General features: G+C 40.6%; 1 protein-coding gene across 1 annotated transcript; it reads right to left on the bottom strand.

Moving 5' to 3' along the window:
* Positions 1 to 363: 363 nt before the first annotated feature.
* Positions 364 to 17,065, bottom strand: LOC136678631 (PAX-interacting protein 1-like). The gene is made up of 21 exons (XM_066656696.1): positions 16,923 to 17,065; positions 15,838 to 15,972; positions 15,221 to 15,264; positions 14,623 to 14,686; positions 14,413 to 14,523; positions 12,761 to 13,378; positions 11,088 to 12,045; positions 10,520 to 10,614; positions 9,069 to 9,161; positions 8,017 to 8,154; positions 6,989 to 7,110; positions 5,976 to 6,160; positions 5,486 to 5,529; positions 5,205 to 5,272; positions 4,741 to 4,843; positions 4,231 to 4,399; positions 3,738 to 3,838; positions 3,064 to 3,198; positions 1,663 to 1,738; positions 1,352 to 1,411; positions 364 to 673 (listed from the first exon to the last, which is right to left on the bottom strand). Exons 1-21 carry the CDS (start codon positions 17,001 to 17,003, stop codon positions 657 to 659), a joined length of 3,417 nt encoding a protein of 1,138 aa, XP_066512793.1. The 5' UTR covers positions 17,004 to 17,065; the 3' UTR covers positions 364 to 656.
* Between the last annotated feature and the right edge of the window lie 4,178 nt (positions 17,066 to 21,243).

The following is a 21,243-nucleotide window of genomic DNA, read 5'->3' as shown; positions in this document are numbered from 1 at the left end:
GGGCTCTTCCCCACAGCCCAGTACAGGGGCAAGGGGAGCACCCCGGGCAAAACCGGCTGACAGCACACAATTGCCTACCACCGGTAAGTACCCGTGACACTTCATTAACAATTAATTGAATTCCGTCTATCAGGAATACAGCTTTTAAGAGAAGATGAGGAGAACACATGCTCCACCGCGAGCTCCTCCACGAGCTCCAACAGGAGATGAGATGATCAAAAGCCCAGCGTAAATAGAGTCTGCAGTAACTGGAGGTGACAGGCCGCCTCAAAGCAATGGCTGTGAAGTAATATAAACATATATTACATGCAGCGTATGTCACCAAAGGACAATGATGAGTGTTTTTACAATTTAAGGGTTTTATTCCAAAAGGGAAAAAAGACATTAACATTACAATAAAAACAAATCGAACAATATGGCATAATTTATACAGCGATTAAAAAATAACAGCAATTTCTTATTCTTTTTTTCTTCAATGGTCATGTCTAAAAAACAATAACAATCTCGAACCATATAAAAAAAACAATGCAAATAAACAACAGTGTATTATATAGTGATTCTTTAAAAATAACAAGGAACCTTCAAAGTCGACCCAGTGGAGGCACCAGAGAATGTAGTGTTCTTCTCTCTTCCCTCAGATCCTCAGCTGTAGGCCCTCATGTGAACTTGTATGTGTGATTGTTAAGGTTAGAGAGGCAGTAATGTGTTCCACTTAAAGTGTAAACTGTATCAAATAGGAAACTACATCTACAGGGGTTGGACAGTGAAAGTGAAACACCTGGTTTTAGACCACAGTAATGTATTAGTGTGGTGTAGGGCCTCCTTTTGCGGCCGATACAGCGTCAGTTGGTCTTGGGAATGACATACACAAGTCCTGCACAGTGGTCAGAGGGATTTGAAGCCATTCTTCTTGCAGGATAGTGGCCAGGTCTCTACGTGATGCTGGTGGAGGAAAACGTTTCCTGACTCGCTCCTCCAAAACACCCCAAAGTGGCTCAATAATATTTAGATCTGGTGACTGTGCAGGCCATGGGAGATGTTCAACTTCACTTTCATGTTCATCAAACCAGTCTTTCACCAGTCTCGCTGTGTGTATTGGTGCGTTGTCGTCCTGATACACGGCACCGCCTTCAGGACACAATGTTTGAACCATTGGATGCACATGGTCTTACTGGTGCAGTGTGGAGTTAATGAAGATTGTCCACCAGGCTGCTCCAATTTAGCCATGACACCTCCCACACTACAATGACAGGTGTTTCAGTTTCATTGTCTAACCCCTGTGTATATCTATCTTTCTGATACTGCAGAATTCTAGATATTTTTATCTAAGCTCAATGTAAAAAAGGATATGATTCATAATCCAGTGTTTGGGTCAAAACTCCTGTTAGAATGAACTCAGCATTGTGCACATCTACAGTAATAGGAAATAAATACAGAGAGATACGATTAGCAACAGTTTCTTCATTAGAGCTGCACAATGTAGAGTTTTGTCTTTTTTATTGGTGATTTCAGGACTTTGATAAAGTATTTTTATTATTATTTTTTAAATAAGGCCAAGCCTCTTGAATGAATGAGGTTTTCGTCCAAATCATGCACAATTTCCTTCACCTGGTTGCTGAGAAATCTCAAACTGAAAGACATTCTTAAAGAGGGTTTCCTCACCTATGTTCTTCAGAAAGTATTCACGACACAGATGCAGATCATTGTCACATGAAATCAGGATGATCTCTGGTAGGTTCTGTTAGAGGAAACAACCAAACCACTTGTTAGAGCAGTGAAAGCACAAATGCCCACTAGAGGGCTACTGCAGTTTTAAACTAGCATTTAATGTGTTGCGTTAATACTGTTCTACGAAGAATTCGAATTATGCATCTGCCTCAATTTGACAAAAGTCAGTCAGTTTTCTCCCAGTGCAATACCATGAATGAATTATGCACACTGCCAATCCCAAACAACTGATACTGCAGCTAATCAATACAGTTTATTTATCTTAAGACGTTTCTGTGTTGGCCACCTTCAGGCCCTTTCAGTTTTTAGGGTCTTACACTGGCTTATTGGGTAAAAGAGAAAATAGCTCAGAACAAAAAGGTACACTTCATGGACAACAAGCTAGTTAACGAAATTACTTCCTTCCTAGACATCACACAATTAGCTGAGAGTAGTGTTATTAAACTGGGGGAAGTGTTCAGGGAACCACAGCAACTCAGCCACAAAATGGAAGTTGCTGGGTGCAGAAAAGTCACCAATGCACAGTTGAATCAATAACAGCAGAGTTCCACAGCTCTTCTGGCACTAACATCAACACAAAAACTGTGCTGGGAGCTTAATGGCATAGGCTTCCATGGCCAAGCAGCAGCAGGCCCTAATTAACCAAGCGTGTTGTGCTTGGTGGAGTGGTGTAAAGTGCACCGTTGCTAAATTCTGGCGCAGTGAAAAGGTGTTCTGTGTAGTGAGGAATCTTGCTTCTATATCTGATAATCTGATGGACAAGTCTGGGTTTGGACAACTGTCTGCTTCCAATCTTCAACAATAGACTGGGGAAGGCCTCAGTGCACAAAGGCATGGATGTGCGAGGTTGTTGAAAAGCTCTTATCCCAACCTCATCAGACACCATTCAGATGAACTAGAATGGAGACTGTGAGCCTGGTCCTCTTGATAATGTCTATGGACATAGAATGAGAGGTCATAAAAGCTCCTGTAGTGGTAATGTGTGTGTGTCCCAATACTTTTGTCCATATAGTGTATATTGTGCATGTTTTTTTTTTTTAAACTAATTTCTACTACAGAACAGTTGTTTTCCAATTTGCAAGGTTCATAAATTACATTGATTCTGCACTCTCTAGTTTCCTGACACTTTAAGTGTTGTCTTCAAATTTATAACAGAACACAGACACCTAGCTGCCCCAGTCCTAGCTGTAAATAAGTCGTAATATAAGGCTGTATTGAGCGTGGCTATCGTGTCTGGAGCATAATGTCCCGACGGCTCCAGGAAATCGATGTGTAAATCCACGACTGAACGAGCAGAGAGCAACATGGTCCTCGAGGGAGGGGGGAGGGTTTTACCTTGTTCTGCTTGTGTTCCATGATCTTGCGGAAGGACGGCTGTTTGGACAGCAGTCTCCCTCCAGCGCTCTCCACGATGGCTTTCATAGTTGTGAGGCTAGGACAGATCCCCGGCGTTACGTAGAAGTACTTCCCCTGGAGAGACACGAATGAGAAGTCTTACATATACATATGTCAGAGAAAGTTCTTTCTGACATCCAAATAAGTCCTGGATAAAGAGCAGAGTGAAGGCTGAATCTCAGCACATAAAAATAATTGCACAGACGAAAGTAACTTTATAGGCAATTCTGACATTTTTCAAAGCACTGGGTATTCATGTTATTGTCCATATTGTACTATTATGTACCGAAACAATATAACCAAACTAATTTATCAAGTCAAATCTACAAGACATTTTTTTAAAAATTTCATTTTTATAAAATTAATTTTTTATAAAAAAATTAAAAAATGACCTGTTATTTGTTAATTCTCCTGAACCTTTATTTAACAGACAAAAAGCGCATATTGAAATTTTTTACTGACCAACTTGACTGTATTTTACAAAACAATAAACCAATTTAGAACAGCAAAAATGTCCAAATAGAAATTGGTTTGTATATTGAAATGGTAATAGGACGCTGTAAATACACGTAAATAAACAGAGTGCTGAAAGAAGTGGAGGGCGTTCTCCTCACCTTGAAGAGCTGAGTTGTGTGGGCTCTCTTCAGAGACTCCTCCAGACTGAAACAGAACAAAACTTCTGCCTCTGCATCACGAAGCATGTAGCTTTGTTCATCTGCGCACACACACGGTTCATTATAAGTTCATATGCTGATGCCTTGTAACAGTGTACAGTGTTACACTGGTAACAGTCTAGAATGTTATGACCTTGTGTAAATTTACAGAAGAGTCCATTAAAATATTAGTGGATTCTTTGTGACACTAAATAAAATAGACTTCAAACAAATCAATAAATATTATTAAAAAATAAATACAAGTTTTTCTTCCGGTTGCATCTAAATGATGATTTTATATTTGCCGTTTTGACGCGTCTCACTGTTTGAATTGTCTGGCTCCAAGTGCTAAATAAAAACGTGTATGAGGGTCGATTTAATCTAATGCCACATCATTTTCTGTTAACAATAGAAGCACATGACTCCAACAAACTACTTCCAGCCACAGACTCACCCACAAATTTTTGGCTCTTCCAGCTCTCCTGGAGCCACTCTGGTGTGATGATATGCTTGACGACGGAAATGGCAGTGAGGAACTTGACAGTGCGGGTCACTTTGCTGGCCACTAGATGAGTGCACTTCTGTACACTCTCAGCTACTTCTCCACCAAGTTCATACAATCTCTGAAGGGGGAGGGGAAGTGGGAAAGAGCGTGTGAGAGAGAAAGACAGAGCGTTCAATAGAGGGAAAAAAAACGTGAAGGCTCAGTAAAGAGCACTCGTGTAAGTGTTATTTCAGACGAGAAACTGATTTCTCTCAGCTCTTGAGCTGCACTAAAGCCTGCAGGCATTTATTCTCCCCCAAACGTGTTCATTTACAGCGCAGCTCTTCAGACACCTGGACCAGAGACGGCTGCCTAACGAGCAGCCAAAGAGCAGTTATATCCTCTTCGACACTTGGGCAAGCTGAGCCAATTAGAGGCTCCAGCCGGTGAAACGTAAGGATGCACACTGTGTGCAGATACCTTTATGAACTGCTGGGTTTGCTGAGGTTCAAAGCCAGTAAAGAGGACAAATGGTGTGGACTCAGGGGGAAGCTTTTTGGTCGGCGTGGGCAGCTCCTCCATTCTGCAGAAAGCACATAATGAATGCATACTTCCAGTCAGGACATTCCTGTATATTTAGTGCTTACAGCAACAATTTAACATGCCAACCCATAGCTCTGTGTTACAGTTAGGTCACAACCATGCAACTGTAACATGATTAGAACTGTAAATAGCTCCGGCCAAATACCATTGTTGTGTGAGGGGTTAATTAAATAACAATTAGCTTAGCATTTCCACAATCAAATCTATATTGAGTAGGTAATTAATCTAAATAAAAATACTGAAGTAAAATGATGCTTTAATACAGAATCTGCCTAGACCATGAACTCTGCTGAACTCCCCATACACCACTTTTCAAAATCACAACCAGAAACTGAACTCACCTGGGTTTCTTAGCTGGTGGCTGTGGGTTGCTTTCTGTCTGCTTCTGTTTCTGCTGCAGACGCAGACTCTAACAACAGAACACACACATTTAACAGTCAGGAACATTTAGTACAATGGAGAAGCTTCTGTTTTGCCTGATTTATTCTATTCACAAATATTTTTAATGGTAAAAGAGTCCAAATGGATTGTTGGACCGTTTTGGTTAAACCACCATTAGAGCAGTGAATTAGCTATTGCTAAATTCAAATGTGCATCATCCTGCATAAAATCTGACTCTTACCACCAACGCATCCGGAGAGACCTTCACAGGGGTTCGCCAGGCAACTGCACAAAAGGAGAGAGAGAGACATTGGAACATCTTTTCTAACAACAAATGAGGCATGATAGAACAACATATAAACACATCTCCAGTCAGTGCCAACTGGGGAAAGATTCTCACATACTGAGTTACATACGAGCACGTCAGAACACACTGTTTATCTTTAGACACTGTGTTTTTCCAATTTATTTGTAGAATAAACAAAATTAAGGAGAAAATGCATTTGAATATTTCATTTTTTAAACAAAAATGCATTTTTTTGCACACCTTTTTCATGTTTTGTGGACACATAATACAAAATGTTTTTTACTGGTAGATTTGAATACTATCCTTTTAGAATCTGGACATTATAAAACTGCCCATTTCTTACTTCCATTTCGAGAACCTGACCTAGGTCAGACTTCCTGGAGGGCCCTGAGAAAGCAACATTTAATAGACACTGGAATCTTACCCAGTAAGTTCTGGACGAGATGCTGGTTGGGCACCAGAGGTTCGTTTAAGTTGAACTGCGAGTACCTGCTGTGCTGGACCTGCCGTAAAGCCTCAAAGTTTCCCAGCAAGATGTCACACAGCCACTGGGCATTCACACATGGGATCCTCCACTCCTTTGCCTTCTCATACTTCAGTCCACTAGGCCTGATCACAACACAGAGGCCCAGTTTTATAATCATTACTGAAATAATTGGGATTTCAGGTTTATTAATTATTTCCAAGTAATTATAGTGTTTTCAAATTAGAATAAATAAAAGTCTCCATATCTCTTAAATGATTGGCCCATTAAATGGCAACATCTACGATTGTGGGAAACTGCAGTTCTATCTGGTGTGTTTACGTTCAGAAGCTGCGCATCTTTAAAGATGGAAGGGCATGTTTGAAAAGAAAAACGACTATTGTTGGTACGTGGCTGAAGTTTATCTTGCCTTTGAGTTTTTATTCATTATTTGAATCACCACAGAAACTTATATGTAACTCGAGTTGTTTAGATTTGTGACACTTTCAGTCTGCGTTTACTTTCATACAGTTAACAGTAACAGTGTGCTGAATTTAGAATCAGCTCCAATTTAAACAATCTGAAACAGCAAAACAGCAGTCTGTATTACACACTTATGGAGCAGGGATAAAACAATACGCTGATATTCTTTTTTAAAAGAGTAAGTACAACAGAGGTTCAAATGTTTATGACAGTGGTTTTGTATTTTCACTTGGGGAGACACTGTTTTTTGTTCTAATCTTTCATGTTTTCCAAGTGAAATAATACCTGTCCTTGCGGCAAGCGTTCAGAAATATACCAATGCCAATACTGACCTATTCCTACCCTTACAGTTCAATTCAAACACATTCTCAGATAATGAACAAATGACAGTGTTTAACATTTCTGCTTCCAGCTGTTTACAGTGAACCACGCAGCCTGGGAAAGTGAGGAAGCCAAGAATAAAACAAAGAAAGAATGAATGGAAAGCTTACTCTTTGCAGATGAGAATTGTGTTGCTACGACACAGATATCCCGTGTAGCGAGCTCCTGCTAAGTAGGCCATGAGCTTCAGATCATCTCGATCGCTGTCCACGAATCCAGTCACAGAAATTATCTGAGGGTTACAGTAAAGTATCATGAAATAATGACTTATTTTTAAAATTTTTGAAGTTTGTTGTTGCATTGCCTGAAAGAGTAGTGGAATTTGAATTTGCATTTTTATAAAAGAATCTATAAATACCTACAAATAAGTAATATAATAAATAAATAATAGCGTCAATAAGACATAATAAACACTTCCCTTTATTAATTTCTACCCCCACCTCCCCTTCCTCTTTCTAAAGGTATTTTCATTACAGAGCATAAATATTAACATGTCACATGTTCTGGGCTAAGGCTGGCTCTTTTATTGGGAAGCTATGTTGCCTGCTCTAAAGAAGAGGCACTCAGATGGTGTTGAGGTGCCTAGGATACATAAGTAGGACCTAGACAGACATCCTGGGGGAAAGAACCAGCAAATCCTTGTAGTGTTTATTTGGGAGACAAGCAAAAAAGCATTCAGTATAAATAAACACAGCACTATAGAACAAGAGAAGATCTGATCATCTTTCGTGACGAATAGATGCACATCACCTCAATGACTGTACCCTTTTCTGTAAACTCTACCAGTTGAAGCCATTCCTAGTGTCTTAGTGTCAGCTGAGAGAGAAATGTTAGCGTCGCAGACTGTGACTGTTAGCAATACTCCGCTGCTCACTCACATAAAGTTGATTAGGAGAATGGCTGATGTAAAAAATATGCCCAAGCTCACATTTTTATCCTTGTTACAATAAAATGCACAATAGAAAGACTAACAGATAGTTAAATTCGATACCAACTATTCTCAAAATTACTTTATTTGGAGTTAGTTGATTAGGTGCCGCCCTAATGCTATTGGCTAACTACATTAGTCAAGGTACTACAGTGCAATACATAATATCATTCAGAGTAAACTCCTAGCAAAAGCAAGCATTCCTCCTACATGCTGTGAGCAGGGCTTGGCTCCTGGGGGAAAGCTGAAGGGCAGGTGGAGGGTCCGATGAGGAGGCACCATTCTCTTCTTCTTTAAAACAGTGTTGAGCCAATGAGCTGTCACACATCTCTTCCCCTCCCTGAGAGCCTGGAGGATGGAAACATACACAGCGCATTAGATTAGACAGGCCCTGTCCCATTACTTGCACTTGCAGACACTTGAGCATATGCCCGCTTAAGTGTGAATAGTGTGCAATTTCTGTACATTTTCCCAACGAGGGCGTTCACAAGCACCACCTATGCACATTAAACAATTAAAGACACATTCATGAAGGTAGTTAACCATGATCCAAACTCCTGAGAGTAATCGACAAGATAATATTTGAATGGTCAACTTTTAAGTTACTAAACACAAGCACATTTATATTTTATCAACCAGAAATATATACTTGATAAACGTATATAAAACAGGGCATATCCAGAAACCAACAACTCATACAGAAATACATACATTTCTAAATAAACAGCAGATTGATTGCTATAAATTGATAGCCTTAAACTCCTTCTCTGATGTTCTGGGTTTAATAAGTCTGGAGAATATAAAGTTAAACAAAAAAAAGCTGTGCAGATGCACTGTGTGTGTGTGTGTCAATATGGAGGATAAATGTTATAACGCTCAGGGATGACAGAAATGCCTCCACGCATGGATAAGGGATTACGATAATTTATCTCAAAAACTTTCTACACATTTGTTTAAGCCTCTTGTAAAACACTAATGTAAAGCCTTGCTTGGCTGCAAGCCATAGAGAATCATTAAGTAGTAGTGATGTACACAGCTGAAGGGGCCTGAGGCAAAGTGTGTTCATATTCTGCTCTCAACACTCTGAAGGCTTCAACACTTGCACTGTGTTTACTCACACATCTCTGTCATCAGAATGCATATATACACCTATAAAACAGCCTAAAACCAACCCCTAAATGCATCAATATAGATTTGCTTTAACGTTCTATTTACCAATAAAACACACAGCATCGAACAAGGAGGGCTTTGGCCAAACTCACCTGCAGGTACATGCTGCTGACTTGACTTTCACACAGCAAGTGAGTGCAGCGATTCAAAGCAGAGTCCACTGCCCCTCCATATGCCTGAATTATCTATTATTAGAACAAGGACACACAGTGTCATTGATGCAAAGCACAATAGCACCCCCTTGTGAAGCAGTCATCTCAGGGAAGGCATTTTCTGTTGTTTGTTTGTTTTTAGTTAACGCTGCTAGCAAACACCAAGAGTCAGTCTCCACCAGAACATTTACACTCCAAGAATTTCTTTCAACACACTCCAACCACATCAATGTTTTTACAGTCAACAGATTCTGCAAATAATATCGGTGGTGTTCTTATGGCTGCGAGACATTTGCATGTGAAGTATTTAAAATGGCTGAGAACTTCTTTAAAGCTCCACTTTTAACTTTGATTTAGTGTAGTGTTTTTAAAGGCTAAGCACCACTTAATGGACCTCCATGAATAGTTCACATTATTTTAGTTACTGACAGATATAAGTATGAATTACAATGAAAATAGCAGCTTAATTAGCTTTAAAACTGACAATTTTATTAAATTAACGGAAAAACCCGAGCTCGCTACGGAAATTCTCGAACGCGACCGTGACGTCACTGGTGGACAACAGCCGAACAACGCCGCGGTAAAACACCGTTATGACTGACTGTTATGACAGTATCTAGCTAAATAACCAACATTATTCATGACAATAGCCTAGCAATAAGCTAAACTCAAATGTAGAGGTACCGTTATTCTTGTAAATGTGATCGAAGTCGAACTCGAATTCCTCCGACACTATAAACCTCCGTAATGCAGCTACGTAGCCGAGTATAATCTGAGCACCGAGTTTAGCGAGTCAAGCTAACGTTAACTAACACCAACTAAAACAGGCGAAGTGAGTGTCCTCACCCTGTTTACCTCCATGTTACAGAGGCTCTTGAACACCTTTCGTTGGTGTCCTTACATGCCCATATTGTTGGAACAGCGCCAGTGAAATGAGCTACAGATAACGGAGTGAGCGGAGGGTCCTTTCCAAAGTGCCCGTTTAAAGTGGACAAATTTAGTCCATTTTCTGGATATTTTGGGATCTTTGGGCCATTTGTTCACAGATGTCCCACTGTACATTGAATGATTGCAGCCAAAAACAACACACCTTTTCCTCATTTTGCATTAAATTAAGTGCAGCTTCTAGAGTGTTGTCCACCATCTACGTCACAGGCAAGACGCCTATTAGAGTTTCCCTGAATTAGTAAGAAATAACATGTTTTCTGACTCTCAATAAACACAAGTTAGGAACTGAAATTCCACTGTATTTATTTGTTTGACACTTTCATATCGCTGGTGCTTAGCCGTTAAGCAACTTCAGCCTTGAAAAGTGAGATTAAGACATGTCTTGGCCTTATGTAGATTAAGTAAAAAATTGTGAACTGCCAGACTATAGTTTGAAGGCTTACCCTCTTCCATGTGGCCAGCAGTTGCTTATCAGCCATTTGTTCTGGATAGTCAGCAATGGCAAATACACAGCCTATCAAAAAGCTGTCTTCTGGGACTGAAGGGGATGCATAACAACAAAAAAGCCTTAAAACAGCAGTAAGATTCAACCGATAGACATTCATAAACATTAAACACTGCACACCTTCTAATCTGTGATAACAAATTCTATGTCTATGTAATCAGACGGCATCATCTCATTTGCTGGAGGCTCTACAATAAAAATGTATAATTGTACTTGAGATGTTCTAAGACGCTGCCTGTTTAGGGGCACCTTACTAGTATCATTCACTAAGATTATGGGTTAAAATGACTTGTTCACAAAGGCATTATATCTGCTACCACAGAGCTTGTCCCATTACCTGTTTAAAAAAAATAAGAGTGTGATTCACACGTTTTTAGGAATTATTTACAAAAATTACCTTAAACTTGAAGAAAAAAAACCAACCCGCAAAGAAACAGAGCCAGGCACCACACAGTCACTGAACGGCCTTGTGTGTATTATGAATATGTGCCATCTGCTGTACTTACTCTCTTGGCCTGGTTCATGCCCAAACAGCTGGATCTGTGCAGGCTGCAAAGCAGTTTGCTGCTGATGTTGCATGGTCTGTGGGTTTGGATGCTGCAGCTGCTGTTGGTTTTGCATTTGCTGCTGTTGTTGCAGTTGCTGTTGCTGTATCTGCTGCATGTGTTGTTGCTGGAGCTGCTGTTGCTGCAAGAAATGTTGCTGCTGCTGCTGCTGCTGTTGTTGCTGCAAATGTTGCTGGTGCATCTGCTGCTGATTTTGCTGCTGCTGCTGTTGTTGTTGTTGTTGTTGTTGTTGTTGTTGCTGCTGCTGCTGCAACTGCAACTGGAGCCTGTGCTGCTGCTGCAACTGGTGCAACTGCTGCAAAGTGTGCTGCTGCTGCTGCAACTGCTGCTGCTGCAAAGGCTGCCGCAGCAACTGCTGTCGCATCTGCTGCTGCAAAAATGCATGCTGCTGCTGCTGCTGTTGTTGATGTTGTTGCTGCTGCTGCTGCTGTTGAGGGTACATTTGTTGGTGCATCTGCTGCTGAAGGAACTGATGCTGTTGCTGCTGTGGCATTTGAGGGAAACCTTGCTGCTGCTGCTGCTGCTGCTGTTGTTGTTGTTGTTGTTGCTGCTGCTGCTGCTGATGGTGCATTTGCATGCTCTGCTGCTGCAGGTGCATCATGGGATGCTGTGGAAGCATCTGCTGGGCATGCTGCTGCTGCTGCTGTTGTTGTTGTTGTTGTGGAGGGATCTGATGTGCTTGTTGTTGTTGTTGTTGCTGCTGCTGTTGCTGTTGTTGTTGTTGTTGCTGCTGCTGCTGCTGGTGTTGTTGCTGCAGTAACTGCTGTGCTTCAGGAGTGAGCTGTTGTTGGTGGGGAGGTTTCACTGCATTAAAGAGCAGCTGGTTAGGGACACCAGGCTGGCCCTGACCACCCTGCTGCTCCATGCCTTTAGTAGAAGCAGACAAACTCTGAAGGATCTGAGATGAAAACACAGCCAATGAGATTTTGGGTTTATTGCACAGCATGCCTTCAAATCAGTGACCACCCCAAACCTGTTCTTGGAGATACGCCTTCCTAAAGAGTTACTTCCATCACTGATATGAACACAGCTTAATTAACAGAAAGACAGTGTCTTAGAATTAGAACTGTACTGGTTACTGTAGTTACTGCAGGTCTCAAAATGTTGGGTGGATGACCACTGAGTAACATAGAATTTATTATACTTTTTTAAAAAAAAATCAACACACTGTCACCTGACCTTGGTCTCAGGTTAATCGAGACACCATACACTGTAGTTACATAGTAGTTAGACAAACTACAATTAGACCTAGGCAAAAAATAAATAAATAAATAAAACAATGATCACAATGTACAACAAAGAGTATAAACCTGGGCATTAGGGTTCAATAACGTCCGGTTCTAATCCGTTTGCACTGCATATACTTGTGCTTTTATGGTAAAAAAATGTTTGAGAGTGTGTGCACGTATGAAACCTATAATGTGGTTGATTCAAGTGCTTGTGTGTGTTAATTTAAATACATGAATTAAATGTTATAGTCTCCTGTTCCCGCTTTGTTTTGTCTGCACCTTCATTTACCCTAACAGCATACATATATGCCCCTGATAGTGTTCTGCGCGATAAGGTACGGTGATTAAAACAGGCCAAATCATAAATAAGATTGATTGTCTTACATGAGTCATATTGGGCGAGCGAGTGATCTGCTGTGGCTCGCCGCTGTTGGTGATGTTTCGTAAAGGCCGAGCTCCTGCGTTCCATCCACCGATGATATCTGGACGCTCTGCCCCTGAGGCAATGCCAGGACCACCAGTACCCACAAGCCGGGTTTCTGCAGGGCCCACTGCCCCCGGCACTGGAGGCACATTGGCGCACAGGTTTATGAGCCCCGTGTCTTTGCCTGGCTGCAGCCGGCGTTTGGCTGAACCGGGCTGAGGCACCTCGGCCGGTGTCCAGTTCAGGTTACGCTCCTCTTTCTCTGGACTGGAGTCGTCCGAGTCGTCGAACATGAGCTCTTGCCTTCGCTCGGACTTGGGCGAGGGAGAGCGGGTGTGGCGTCTGGAGGGTGTAGCGTCGCGAGAAGAAGCTCCGCTGGAACGCCTGCTACGAGAGCTGCCCTCAGAGCTGCGCTCGTACTCGCTCCCATCTTCCTCCTCCTCTTCCTCCTCAATGTAGGTGAGGCGAGGGTGATAGAGAGACTCATCCTTTCGGCTCTTCTCTTTGACAGAGTCTATGATCCACTCTGGGGTGACTATCCTGATGCTGCTATGTCTCAATGCACATTCATACTTTGCCTGGAATAAAAAAACAAACAAAAAAATGTAAACGTCTTAAGGCTGGACGATACGGCCCAAATTTATATCACGATATATTTCTTAATTTTGGTCGATACGATATAATTCCGATACCAATATGAATAGCATAAAATCCACTGAAAATCTTCTAAGAGCAAACCAGAGACATGACATCACCACCAAACATAAACCTATTGGGTTTGTCAATATTAATATATTTTTAAAAAAACACTGAGTACGGAACTGACGGCAACACCCTGTAATTAACATCAGTCAGTGACAGAGGCTGTAAATGACGTATATTGAAATATTGAAAGTGTGTTTAAAAATCAATCAAAATCACTGTTATTGAAACATTTTATATTGCGATATATTTTGATATTGAATGACTGCCCAGTCCTATTTTGACTGTATAAACACTTCCCTGGCAGTATGTGGCAGATGTGTTTAGCGTTTTTAAACTTTTCCGGCAGAAATCAGACTTCTTTAGATATTTAACTTCCTCAGAAGGTCTGTGTGAGAAAAGAAACCTCATACGGCATAATACTTCATATTCATTCTGCATATTAACAAAAATAAGCTCAGGGTCCTTCTTGAGGTCATTTGTACTGCCGTTTAGTCCTAAACATAAAAATCTTAGAGGAGGGATTTACATGTCAAAATGGACTGACATTACAGCAGAACCAATTTGGAGACAAAATGTAATAATACAAAATATAAATCATTTGCATACAAAAATATTACACTGGGCAAAAGCCTTACTTCAATCCAATCCACAAAGGGCACTAACACCAAAGAAAGTGGTAATAAACACCCCCATCCCAAAGAAGGAAGTGCAGTAGCACAAAGGCTTCAGATAAAAATGACAGCAGACGACTGGCTGTTAAACAAATCCAATGGCACCGTTACTGGCCATAAACCTACTGCAAGACGACATTCAGCATTCGCACCTGAACAGCTAAGGGAAAAGTCTAAATGCAAATGGTAACCACAGAATATAAAGTCCAGAGAGAGGAGACCAATAGATGTTTTACCCCTTTAGGTTCAGGAACAACCAGATGTGTGCACTTCTTGTTGAAATTCAGCTGACATTCACCTCCATAAAACGTGATATAGGCCCAGAGTGTGCTGAGGTCTTCTGCCAGCTTTGAAACAAACACAAGACACGTGAAGATTAAACACCTAAATATATAAAAGCCTTGATAAATATACTTCTGTTTCGTAAGTAAACAATAAATACTTACATGAGGTAAACACACTCGGATGCCAAAGAACAACTGCCCAGATTCAGGTGAAAATCCAGTAACACTGATTTAATACGGGTCAAGGTGAGATTATAAAAGATTGTACAGTACATAAAGGCTTTATTTTTTAATTCAATCAGATAACAAGTCAGATAACACCCATCATTTATATTCTTTCCAATGACAACCATCTTTAAATATAAGCAAATAATTTTTCAGCACCAGGAAAAAAAATAACAAATCAAACGTTTAACAGAAAATGATGCAGAAGCCTCAACAACAACAAATAATATTTAATATCTAACACCTATTGCTTTTTTCTGAGGTCACATGCTTTCATTTTTCCAAAGACATATATTAGGCTTCTGGCCTTTTTCAACATATCACCCTGCCATGAACAAAAGGACCTCATATATCCCCTTAAACTGCTAAACTATTCCGTTTTAACTTAAGATTTAAGAACTTTACTTCATTAACTACCAAAAAACGAATGTAAAACGTGGCTATGAGTGTGAGGATCAGAGGACATTTGCAGTTTAAGGAAATACATATAGAGCTAGAATTAAAACTCTAAAATACAGGTGTTAAAGAAGGATACGGCAGCAAGTCTCCACATCTTACTGAGAGAATCACCCAACTCGGCTGAAAAGGAAAATAAAATATTAATAAAAACAAGATTAATACAATGCTTTCAAAAACCTAAATTGTTATCACAATATCAGGTGAGACTTTTCATTAACTAGTCAACAATCTGGTTAACCACAGCTAACTCCTTTAATTTGATCCCAAGACAGTCCACACATTTCAGCCAAAATAAGACAATTAACTATATACTGTTTTTAAAAGTGATGACAGCAACGTGTTTCCAAAATTGGGGACAGGGCAAGAAAAGACAAAGCTTTGTAACAATATAAAAAAATAAATGAGGTTAATTGACAACAGGTGAGTGACATGACTGGGATTTAAACAAGAATCTCAAAGAGGCTTAGCCTTTCTAGTTATTTACATCATTTTAATTTCTCCTAGTATCTATTCAAGAAGATACACCCTGGATTGTACCTTTTATTATGACATGATGCTACGGAGCATTGAAGCAAGTTATCTTTGGGTCCCATACTGTAATTTTAACAGTACTAAGCAATTCACACATTCAAGACAATTTTAAAAACACAAACCACGGTTCTCCCAATGCGACATGTGTGTATTGACATTTACCTTCACAACGGGAAGGTCAAACACCTCCCGAGACTCTCCCACCTCTGGATTGTCCCCATCCTCTGCGATAATGTGGGTAGCTAGGGCATTGTAGGACACTTCTTTACCCTTCCCTGCTTTTAGCAACTGTACTACCTAAAACAGCACAGACACGTTTAGAAAACATCAGACAGATGTGGACTGAAAAGAAGGAAGTGATGGATGGCACTGCTGATTTTTATTGAGTACTGCTAATGAAAATGTGGGCACTGACCTCAACTTATCACACAAAATCCCAAATGACAAAATCCCACAACAGGAGTGTGAGATACCCTTACAGATTTATTAGAACTTCAAAAAAATCTTACAAGGGATTACTGTTTTATTTTTTTCCTCTTCCCCCAGCCAATAAAAGTGCTATATTTATGCTGTAGACATTACATTGTTCCTACCTTCGGCCAGGTAAATAAATCAATGCTTGTCTACAATGAACCACAGTACATTCATTTACTGTAAATGACTATATATTTTAACCACTGAATTACACAAATTTAGTAAAAATGTGTGGAATTCTCCTTTACATATCAAAACTACAGCTATACATCTACACTGCCTACAGTGTTACAATGTTCAACATGTAACGAGAACAACATTAATTATGGTAAAGTCATTTAGACGATATAAATTAGTACTGAACTAAAACCATAGCTGTTATACAGCGCATAGCGCGAGTTAGCTAGACTGGCTAAAAAGGGTTTGTCACATTAGAAGGGTAACAAGCGGCAGAAAAATACGAACTGAACAGACGTTATGAGTTTATTTCTTACTATTTTCGGTTATTTTGCCCGCTGTTATAAAGCTAAGCTGTTATTAATCATTGGGCAAAGTGTATCTCATTAAAAACGACCAGTTCGCTGTATTATGCTAGCGCTTGAGTCGCTTCTTACCGATATTGTACGTTCCACCTTAAAGAGTGCAGCAGCTCCACACTAGCGCGATGCGCGCCAGAACGTAACTGCTGCGCTAGTTAAGGTGGAACGGAAAATTCATCTAAGAGGCGGCTTGGAAAGCTACTTTTAGCATGGCAAACAACACGAAACCTTCACCTTTTGGTCAATATCGCCGACCACGTAGAACTTAACGTCCTTAAACAGCTCCTCAGGAACCTTTAACTCTTCTTCCGACATATTTTTATGCAAAAATCAGGCAATTTTGAGTATACTTCTATAAATGATAGTGAGCATTATTCGCTCAGGTCAACAGACAGAGCGCCAAAGCCGACCCGCCGGATCTGCCATTATAACAAAGGGGTTGACCGCTAATATTATTTTGTTTTTATAAACTAACAAGCTAAAGGATTATGATTTATTATCATATTCTTTGACAGATTATATAAATAAAACGTTAAAAAGAATATGACAGATTCTGCTTCGTGTTTATGGCGAAATAATAACAATTTTAATTCGTGTCACCCCTCTTCTAAAGTGACATGGACCGGCTGTGGGAGGAGCAAAGTCCATTTCGCACGAATTTGTATCAGAGATGGCGCCAAATGTGAAGATCAGGAAACTGGGTGATGGAGAATGTGTTCACGACTATGATGATGATGATGATGATGATGATGATGATGATGATGATGGCAAACAAAGTGGTACTAAACTGATGAAGACAGTAAAAACAAATGCTACTGATGCTGATGATGACGAAGATAAAGACAAACTACATGATGATGAGGACGAGGAAGATGAAAAAATGCTGCTGCTGATGATGATGGTGGTGCCAAGGAAGAAAGTGTATTTAATTCCATATTCTTACATTTAATATCTGATCTACATACAGGTAAAGTCTCAGGCAAAAAAAAACCCTTTTAAATTCCCTTTAACCCAGACCCAAAATAGGGAGCATTTGTCATCCTTTTTTACTCAGCTCAGGGACAAGCCTTATTCATCAGAGCAGTGACAGATGACTAAAGGGAGCTTGCTGGTTTGGTGTGAACCACTTTACCTCTGTAGCTCTGTCACAGCTCACACAGCAGGCTCCCGAACTCTTTAAATGCCCTATTTTTATCGTGTCGTGTTGGGATATCTCCATAAATGGCAAATAACTTTATAGGAATGCCTCAGTATTTTTTAACCTGCATCTTCAGAGTACAGTCAGTTACCATTAATAATAATGATAATACCTTTTTCTGGAATTAGAAAAGCCCAGCAAACCCACTGCATCAAAATGATAAAGTCTTGGGCAGTTCCTGTAAAACAAATGAATACAATTTAAAAAAAAAATTTCTTAAGATTTACTACTGTTTCACTGTGATAAACATTATTTATATAACAAAAAAACAAAGTGCATCAAACAGCATGACGTAGGCCTTTATGTCAAACAAATATAGTTAACTGAAAAATTCATGAATACGTTTTTTAAAAAAGTGACTCACTGTTTACCCTGAGGCCGTGGTGTTCCCTAATCAACAGAACCACGGTAAAATCTTTTTTCTTCAGTAGAAACAGCTAACAAGGTTTGGGCTTCCCTCAAGTGTTTTCAGTGGTGGAAAAAAGAAATGAGATGACCCAGGGTCAGCAATTATCCTCTTCAAGAGCTTTTTCTGCTGACTCAGCATCCTTTCTAATGGCAGGGACTCTAGTGCACTGTAGGCATTCTTATTAGAACCCACGCAAATGAGATTTGTCCACGAACTTGGCACATTTCAGAGCATAGTTTCTTAATGACTTGCCAGGTTAAGTAAAAGGTTAAAGTTAAATAAATAAATGAATGAGTATATAATTGGTCACTGAAACAGACCACTACTTTACTGCAGACTTGGAACACAAACATTCAGTCTCTGTTTTAAGAAAATGAATATTACTCGCCGCTATTAATGCTCTACGGACAGAATTCAACTGTATTGCATGTTATACAGGGGTTAGACAATGAAAGTGAAACCCCTGTCATTGTAGTGTGGTAGGTTTCATGGCTAAATTGGAGCAGCCTGGTGGACAATCTTCATTAACTCCACACTGCACCAGTAAGACCATGTGCATCCAATGGTTCAAACACTGTGTCCTGAAGGCGGTGCCGTGTATCAGGACGACAATGCACCAATACACACAGCGAGACTGGTGAAAGACTGGTTTGATGAACATGAAAGTGAAGTTGAACATCTCCCATGGCCTGCACAGTCACCAGATCTAAATATTATTGAGCCACTTTGGGGTGTTTTGGAGGAGCGAGTCAGGAAACGTTTTCCTCCACCAGCATCACGTAGAGACCTGGCCACTATCCTGCAAGAAGAATGGCTTCAAATCCCTCTGACCACTGTGCAGGACTTGTGTATGTCATTCCCAAGACCAACTGACGCTGTATCGGCCGCAAAAGGAGGCCCTACACCACACTAATACATTACTGTGGTCTAAAACCAGGTGTTTCAGTTTTATTGTCCAACCCCTGTATATCAAGCAGTGTTCTCGTGCTCTGTTGTCACTACTGTTCTTTTCTTATAGAAGACCACAACTGTGCAACAAAACTGAACACTGATTGCTCAGGAGTGCTGTTGCAACACATGCCTTAGAGTTATCATGTTGCAGTAAGCATTGACATCCCTCTGAAAAAGACGTCAGCTAGAAGGCAGCAGGTTGCACCAAAATTTGTACAAATCTTTGAGTGTTGATACCTATTAAACATACCATATTGTACAATACCATGGCAGACACTGGCTTTGAACTTTGTTAGTAACAGTGGTGCTCTTCAAAATGCCCTTGTGTACACTTTTGGATTCTTGATCCCGTTACTGAACACAAACTCTGTAGCAGCATTGTGAGAAAAGTACCTCCAGGCTTCTTCAATGTTTTTCATTTATCTGAGTCTTCCTTCAGATAAATGCGCTAAAAGTGTTTATTTTCTCTAAAACAAATGTAAATTATTTCAAATGTTTGACAGCATGCTGTTGCTGCAGTTAGTGACACACAGATCCAGGGTCTTGGCTTCATAAATTTGATCCTCACTTTGGAACACTGTTTGTGATGGGTGTGGTGAATTCTCCCTGTGTCTGCATGGGTTTACTCCAGATTCTCCAGTTTCCTCCCACAGCCAAAAAAAGACGTTACTTTAGATTGACTGGCTGTGTCCAATTGACACCATGAGGGAGTGTGCCATACCCTGTATTGTACTGATACCCTGGCATATTTTCTGCCTTGTGCCTAATAATTACCTACCTACATCCTGATCAGGATAAAGTGGTTACAGAAAATGTATTATTCATTCATTCATTGTCTGTAACCCTTATCCAGTTCAGGGTGACGGGAGGTCCAGAGCCTACCCAGAATCAACGGCCGCAAAGTGGGAACACACCCTGTAGGGGGCACCAATCTTTTACAGGGCACACCACACTCCTCACAGACAGTCACCCGGAGGAAACCCACGAAGACACAGGGAGAACACACCACACTCCTCACAGACAGTCACCCGGAGGAAACCCACGCAGACACAGGGAGAACACACCACACTCCCCACAGACAGTCACCCGGAGGAAACCCACGCAGACACAGAGAGAACACACCACACTCCTCACAGACAGTCACCCGGAGGAAACCCACGCAGACACAGGGAGAACACACCACACTCCTCACAGACAGTCACCCGGAGGAAACCCACGCAGACACAGAGAGAACACACCACACTCCTCACAGACAGTCACCCGGAGGAAACCCACGCAGACACAGGGAGAACACACCACACTCCCCACAGACTCCCCCCTGCTGCACCACCGTGCCACCCCAAAATTAATTAATGAAAGAATAAAAATTATTATATATCCTACACAACTAAAGAACGCCAATGCCTTTTTTCATATGAACTGTACATAAGCACTTTAATAGTGTTTGGATTGAAGCATTTTTATTCTTATTTTCAGTCACTGATCTAGAAGTCCATGGCACGTTTTTAGTAGTAGTCCTGATGGGTAATTAATAGGGGAATCAGCCATATGTAAATAAATCTTTCTTAAGATCATTGTGTACTCAGACCACAAAGAGTGATCCTCTCCAAAGTGAAGAGTCTGTTTCACACACATTCTTCTCTCTCTCTCTCCCTCTCTGCGCTCGCGCGTCTGATTAAACGAAGGGATGCTCACTCCTCCTCTCTCTTCGTTCTCTGTGTTAAGGTGAGTCTCCTGGAAGGAATAGAAACACGAGGCTAACCTTCTCTTTCCAGCAAAGAAACGGAGAAAACGTAAAGGAAACAGGAGGATGACCACTTTTTTATTTAACGCTGAAGCTGATGGCAACTGAACGGAATCCAGTGTTAAAGGTACGTCCAAGTGTTTGTGCTGCATGCTCCTCCACAAGTTTAACACTGGTGTAATTGTCTAATTGGTCCTTAAAAATGTTCTTAGCATTTGAAAGATTCTTGAAGACTTGCTTGTTTTATGCCAAT

The sequence above is a fragment of the Hoplias malabaricus genome, chromosome Y (genome assembly GCF_029633855.1).
Source record: "Hoplias malabaricus isolate fHopMal1 chromosome Y, fHopMal1.hap1, whole genome shotgun sequence".
NCBI lineage: Eukaryota > Metazoa > Chordata > Actinopteri > Characiformes > Erythrinidae > Hoplias > Hoplias malabaricus.
The sequence above is the reverse complement of the archived record's forward strand: the minus strand, read 5'-3'. Positions and strand labels throughout refer to the sequence as shown.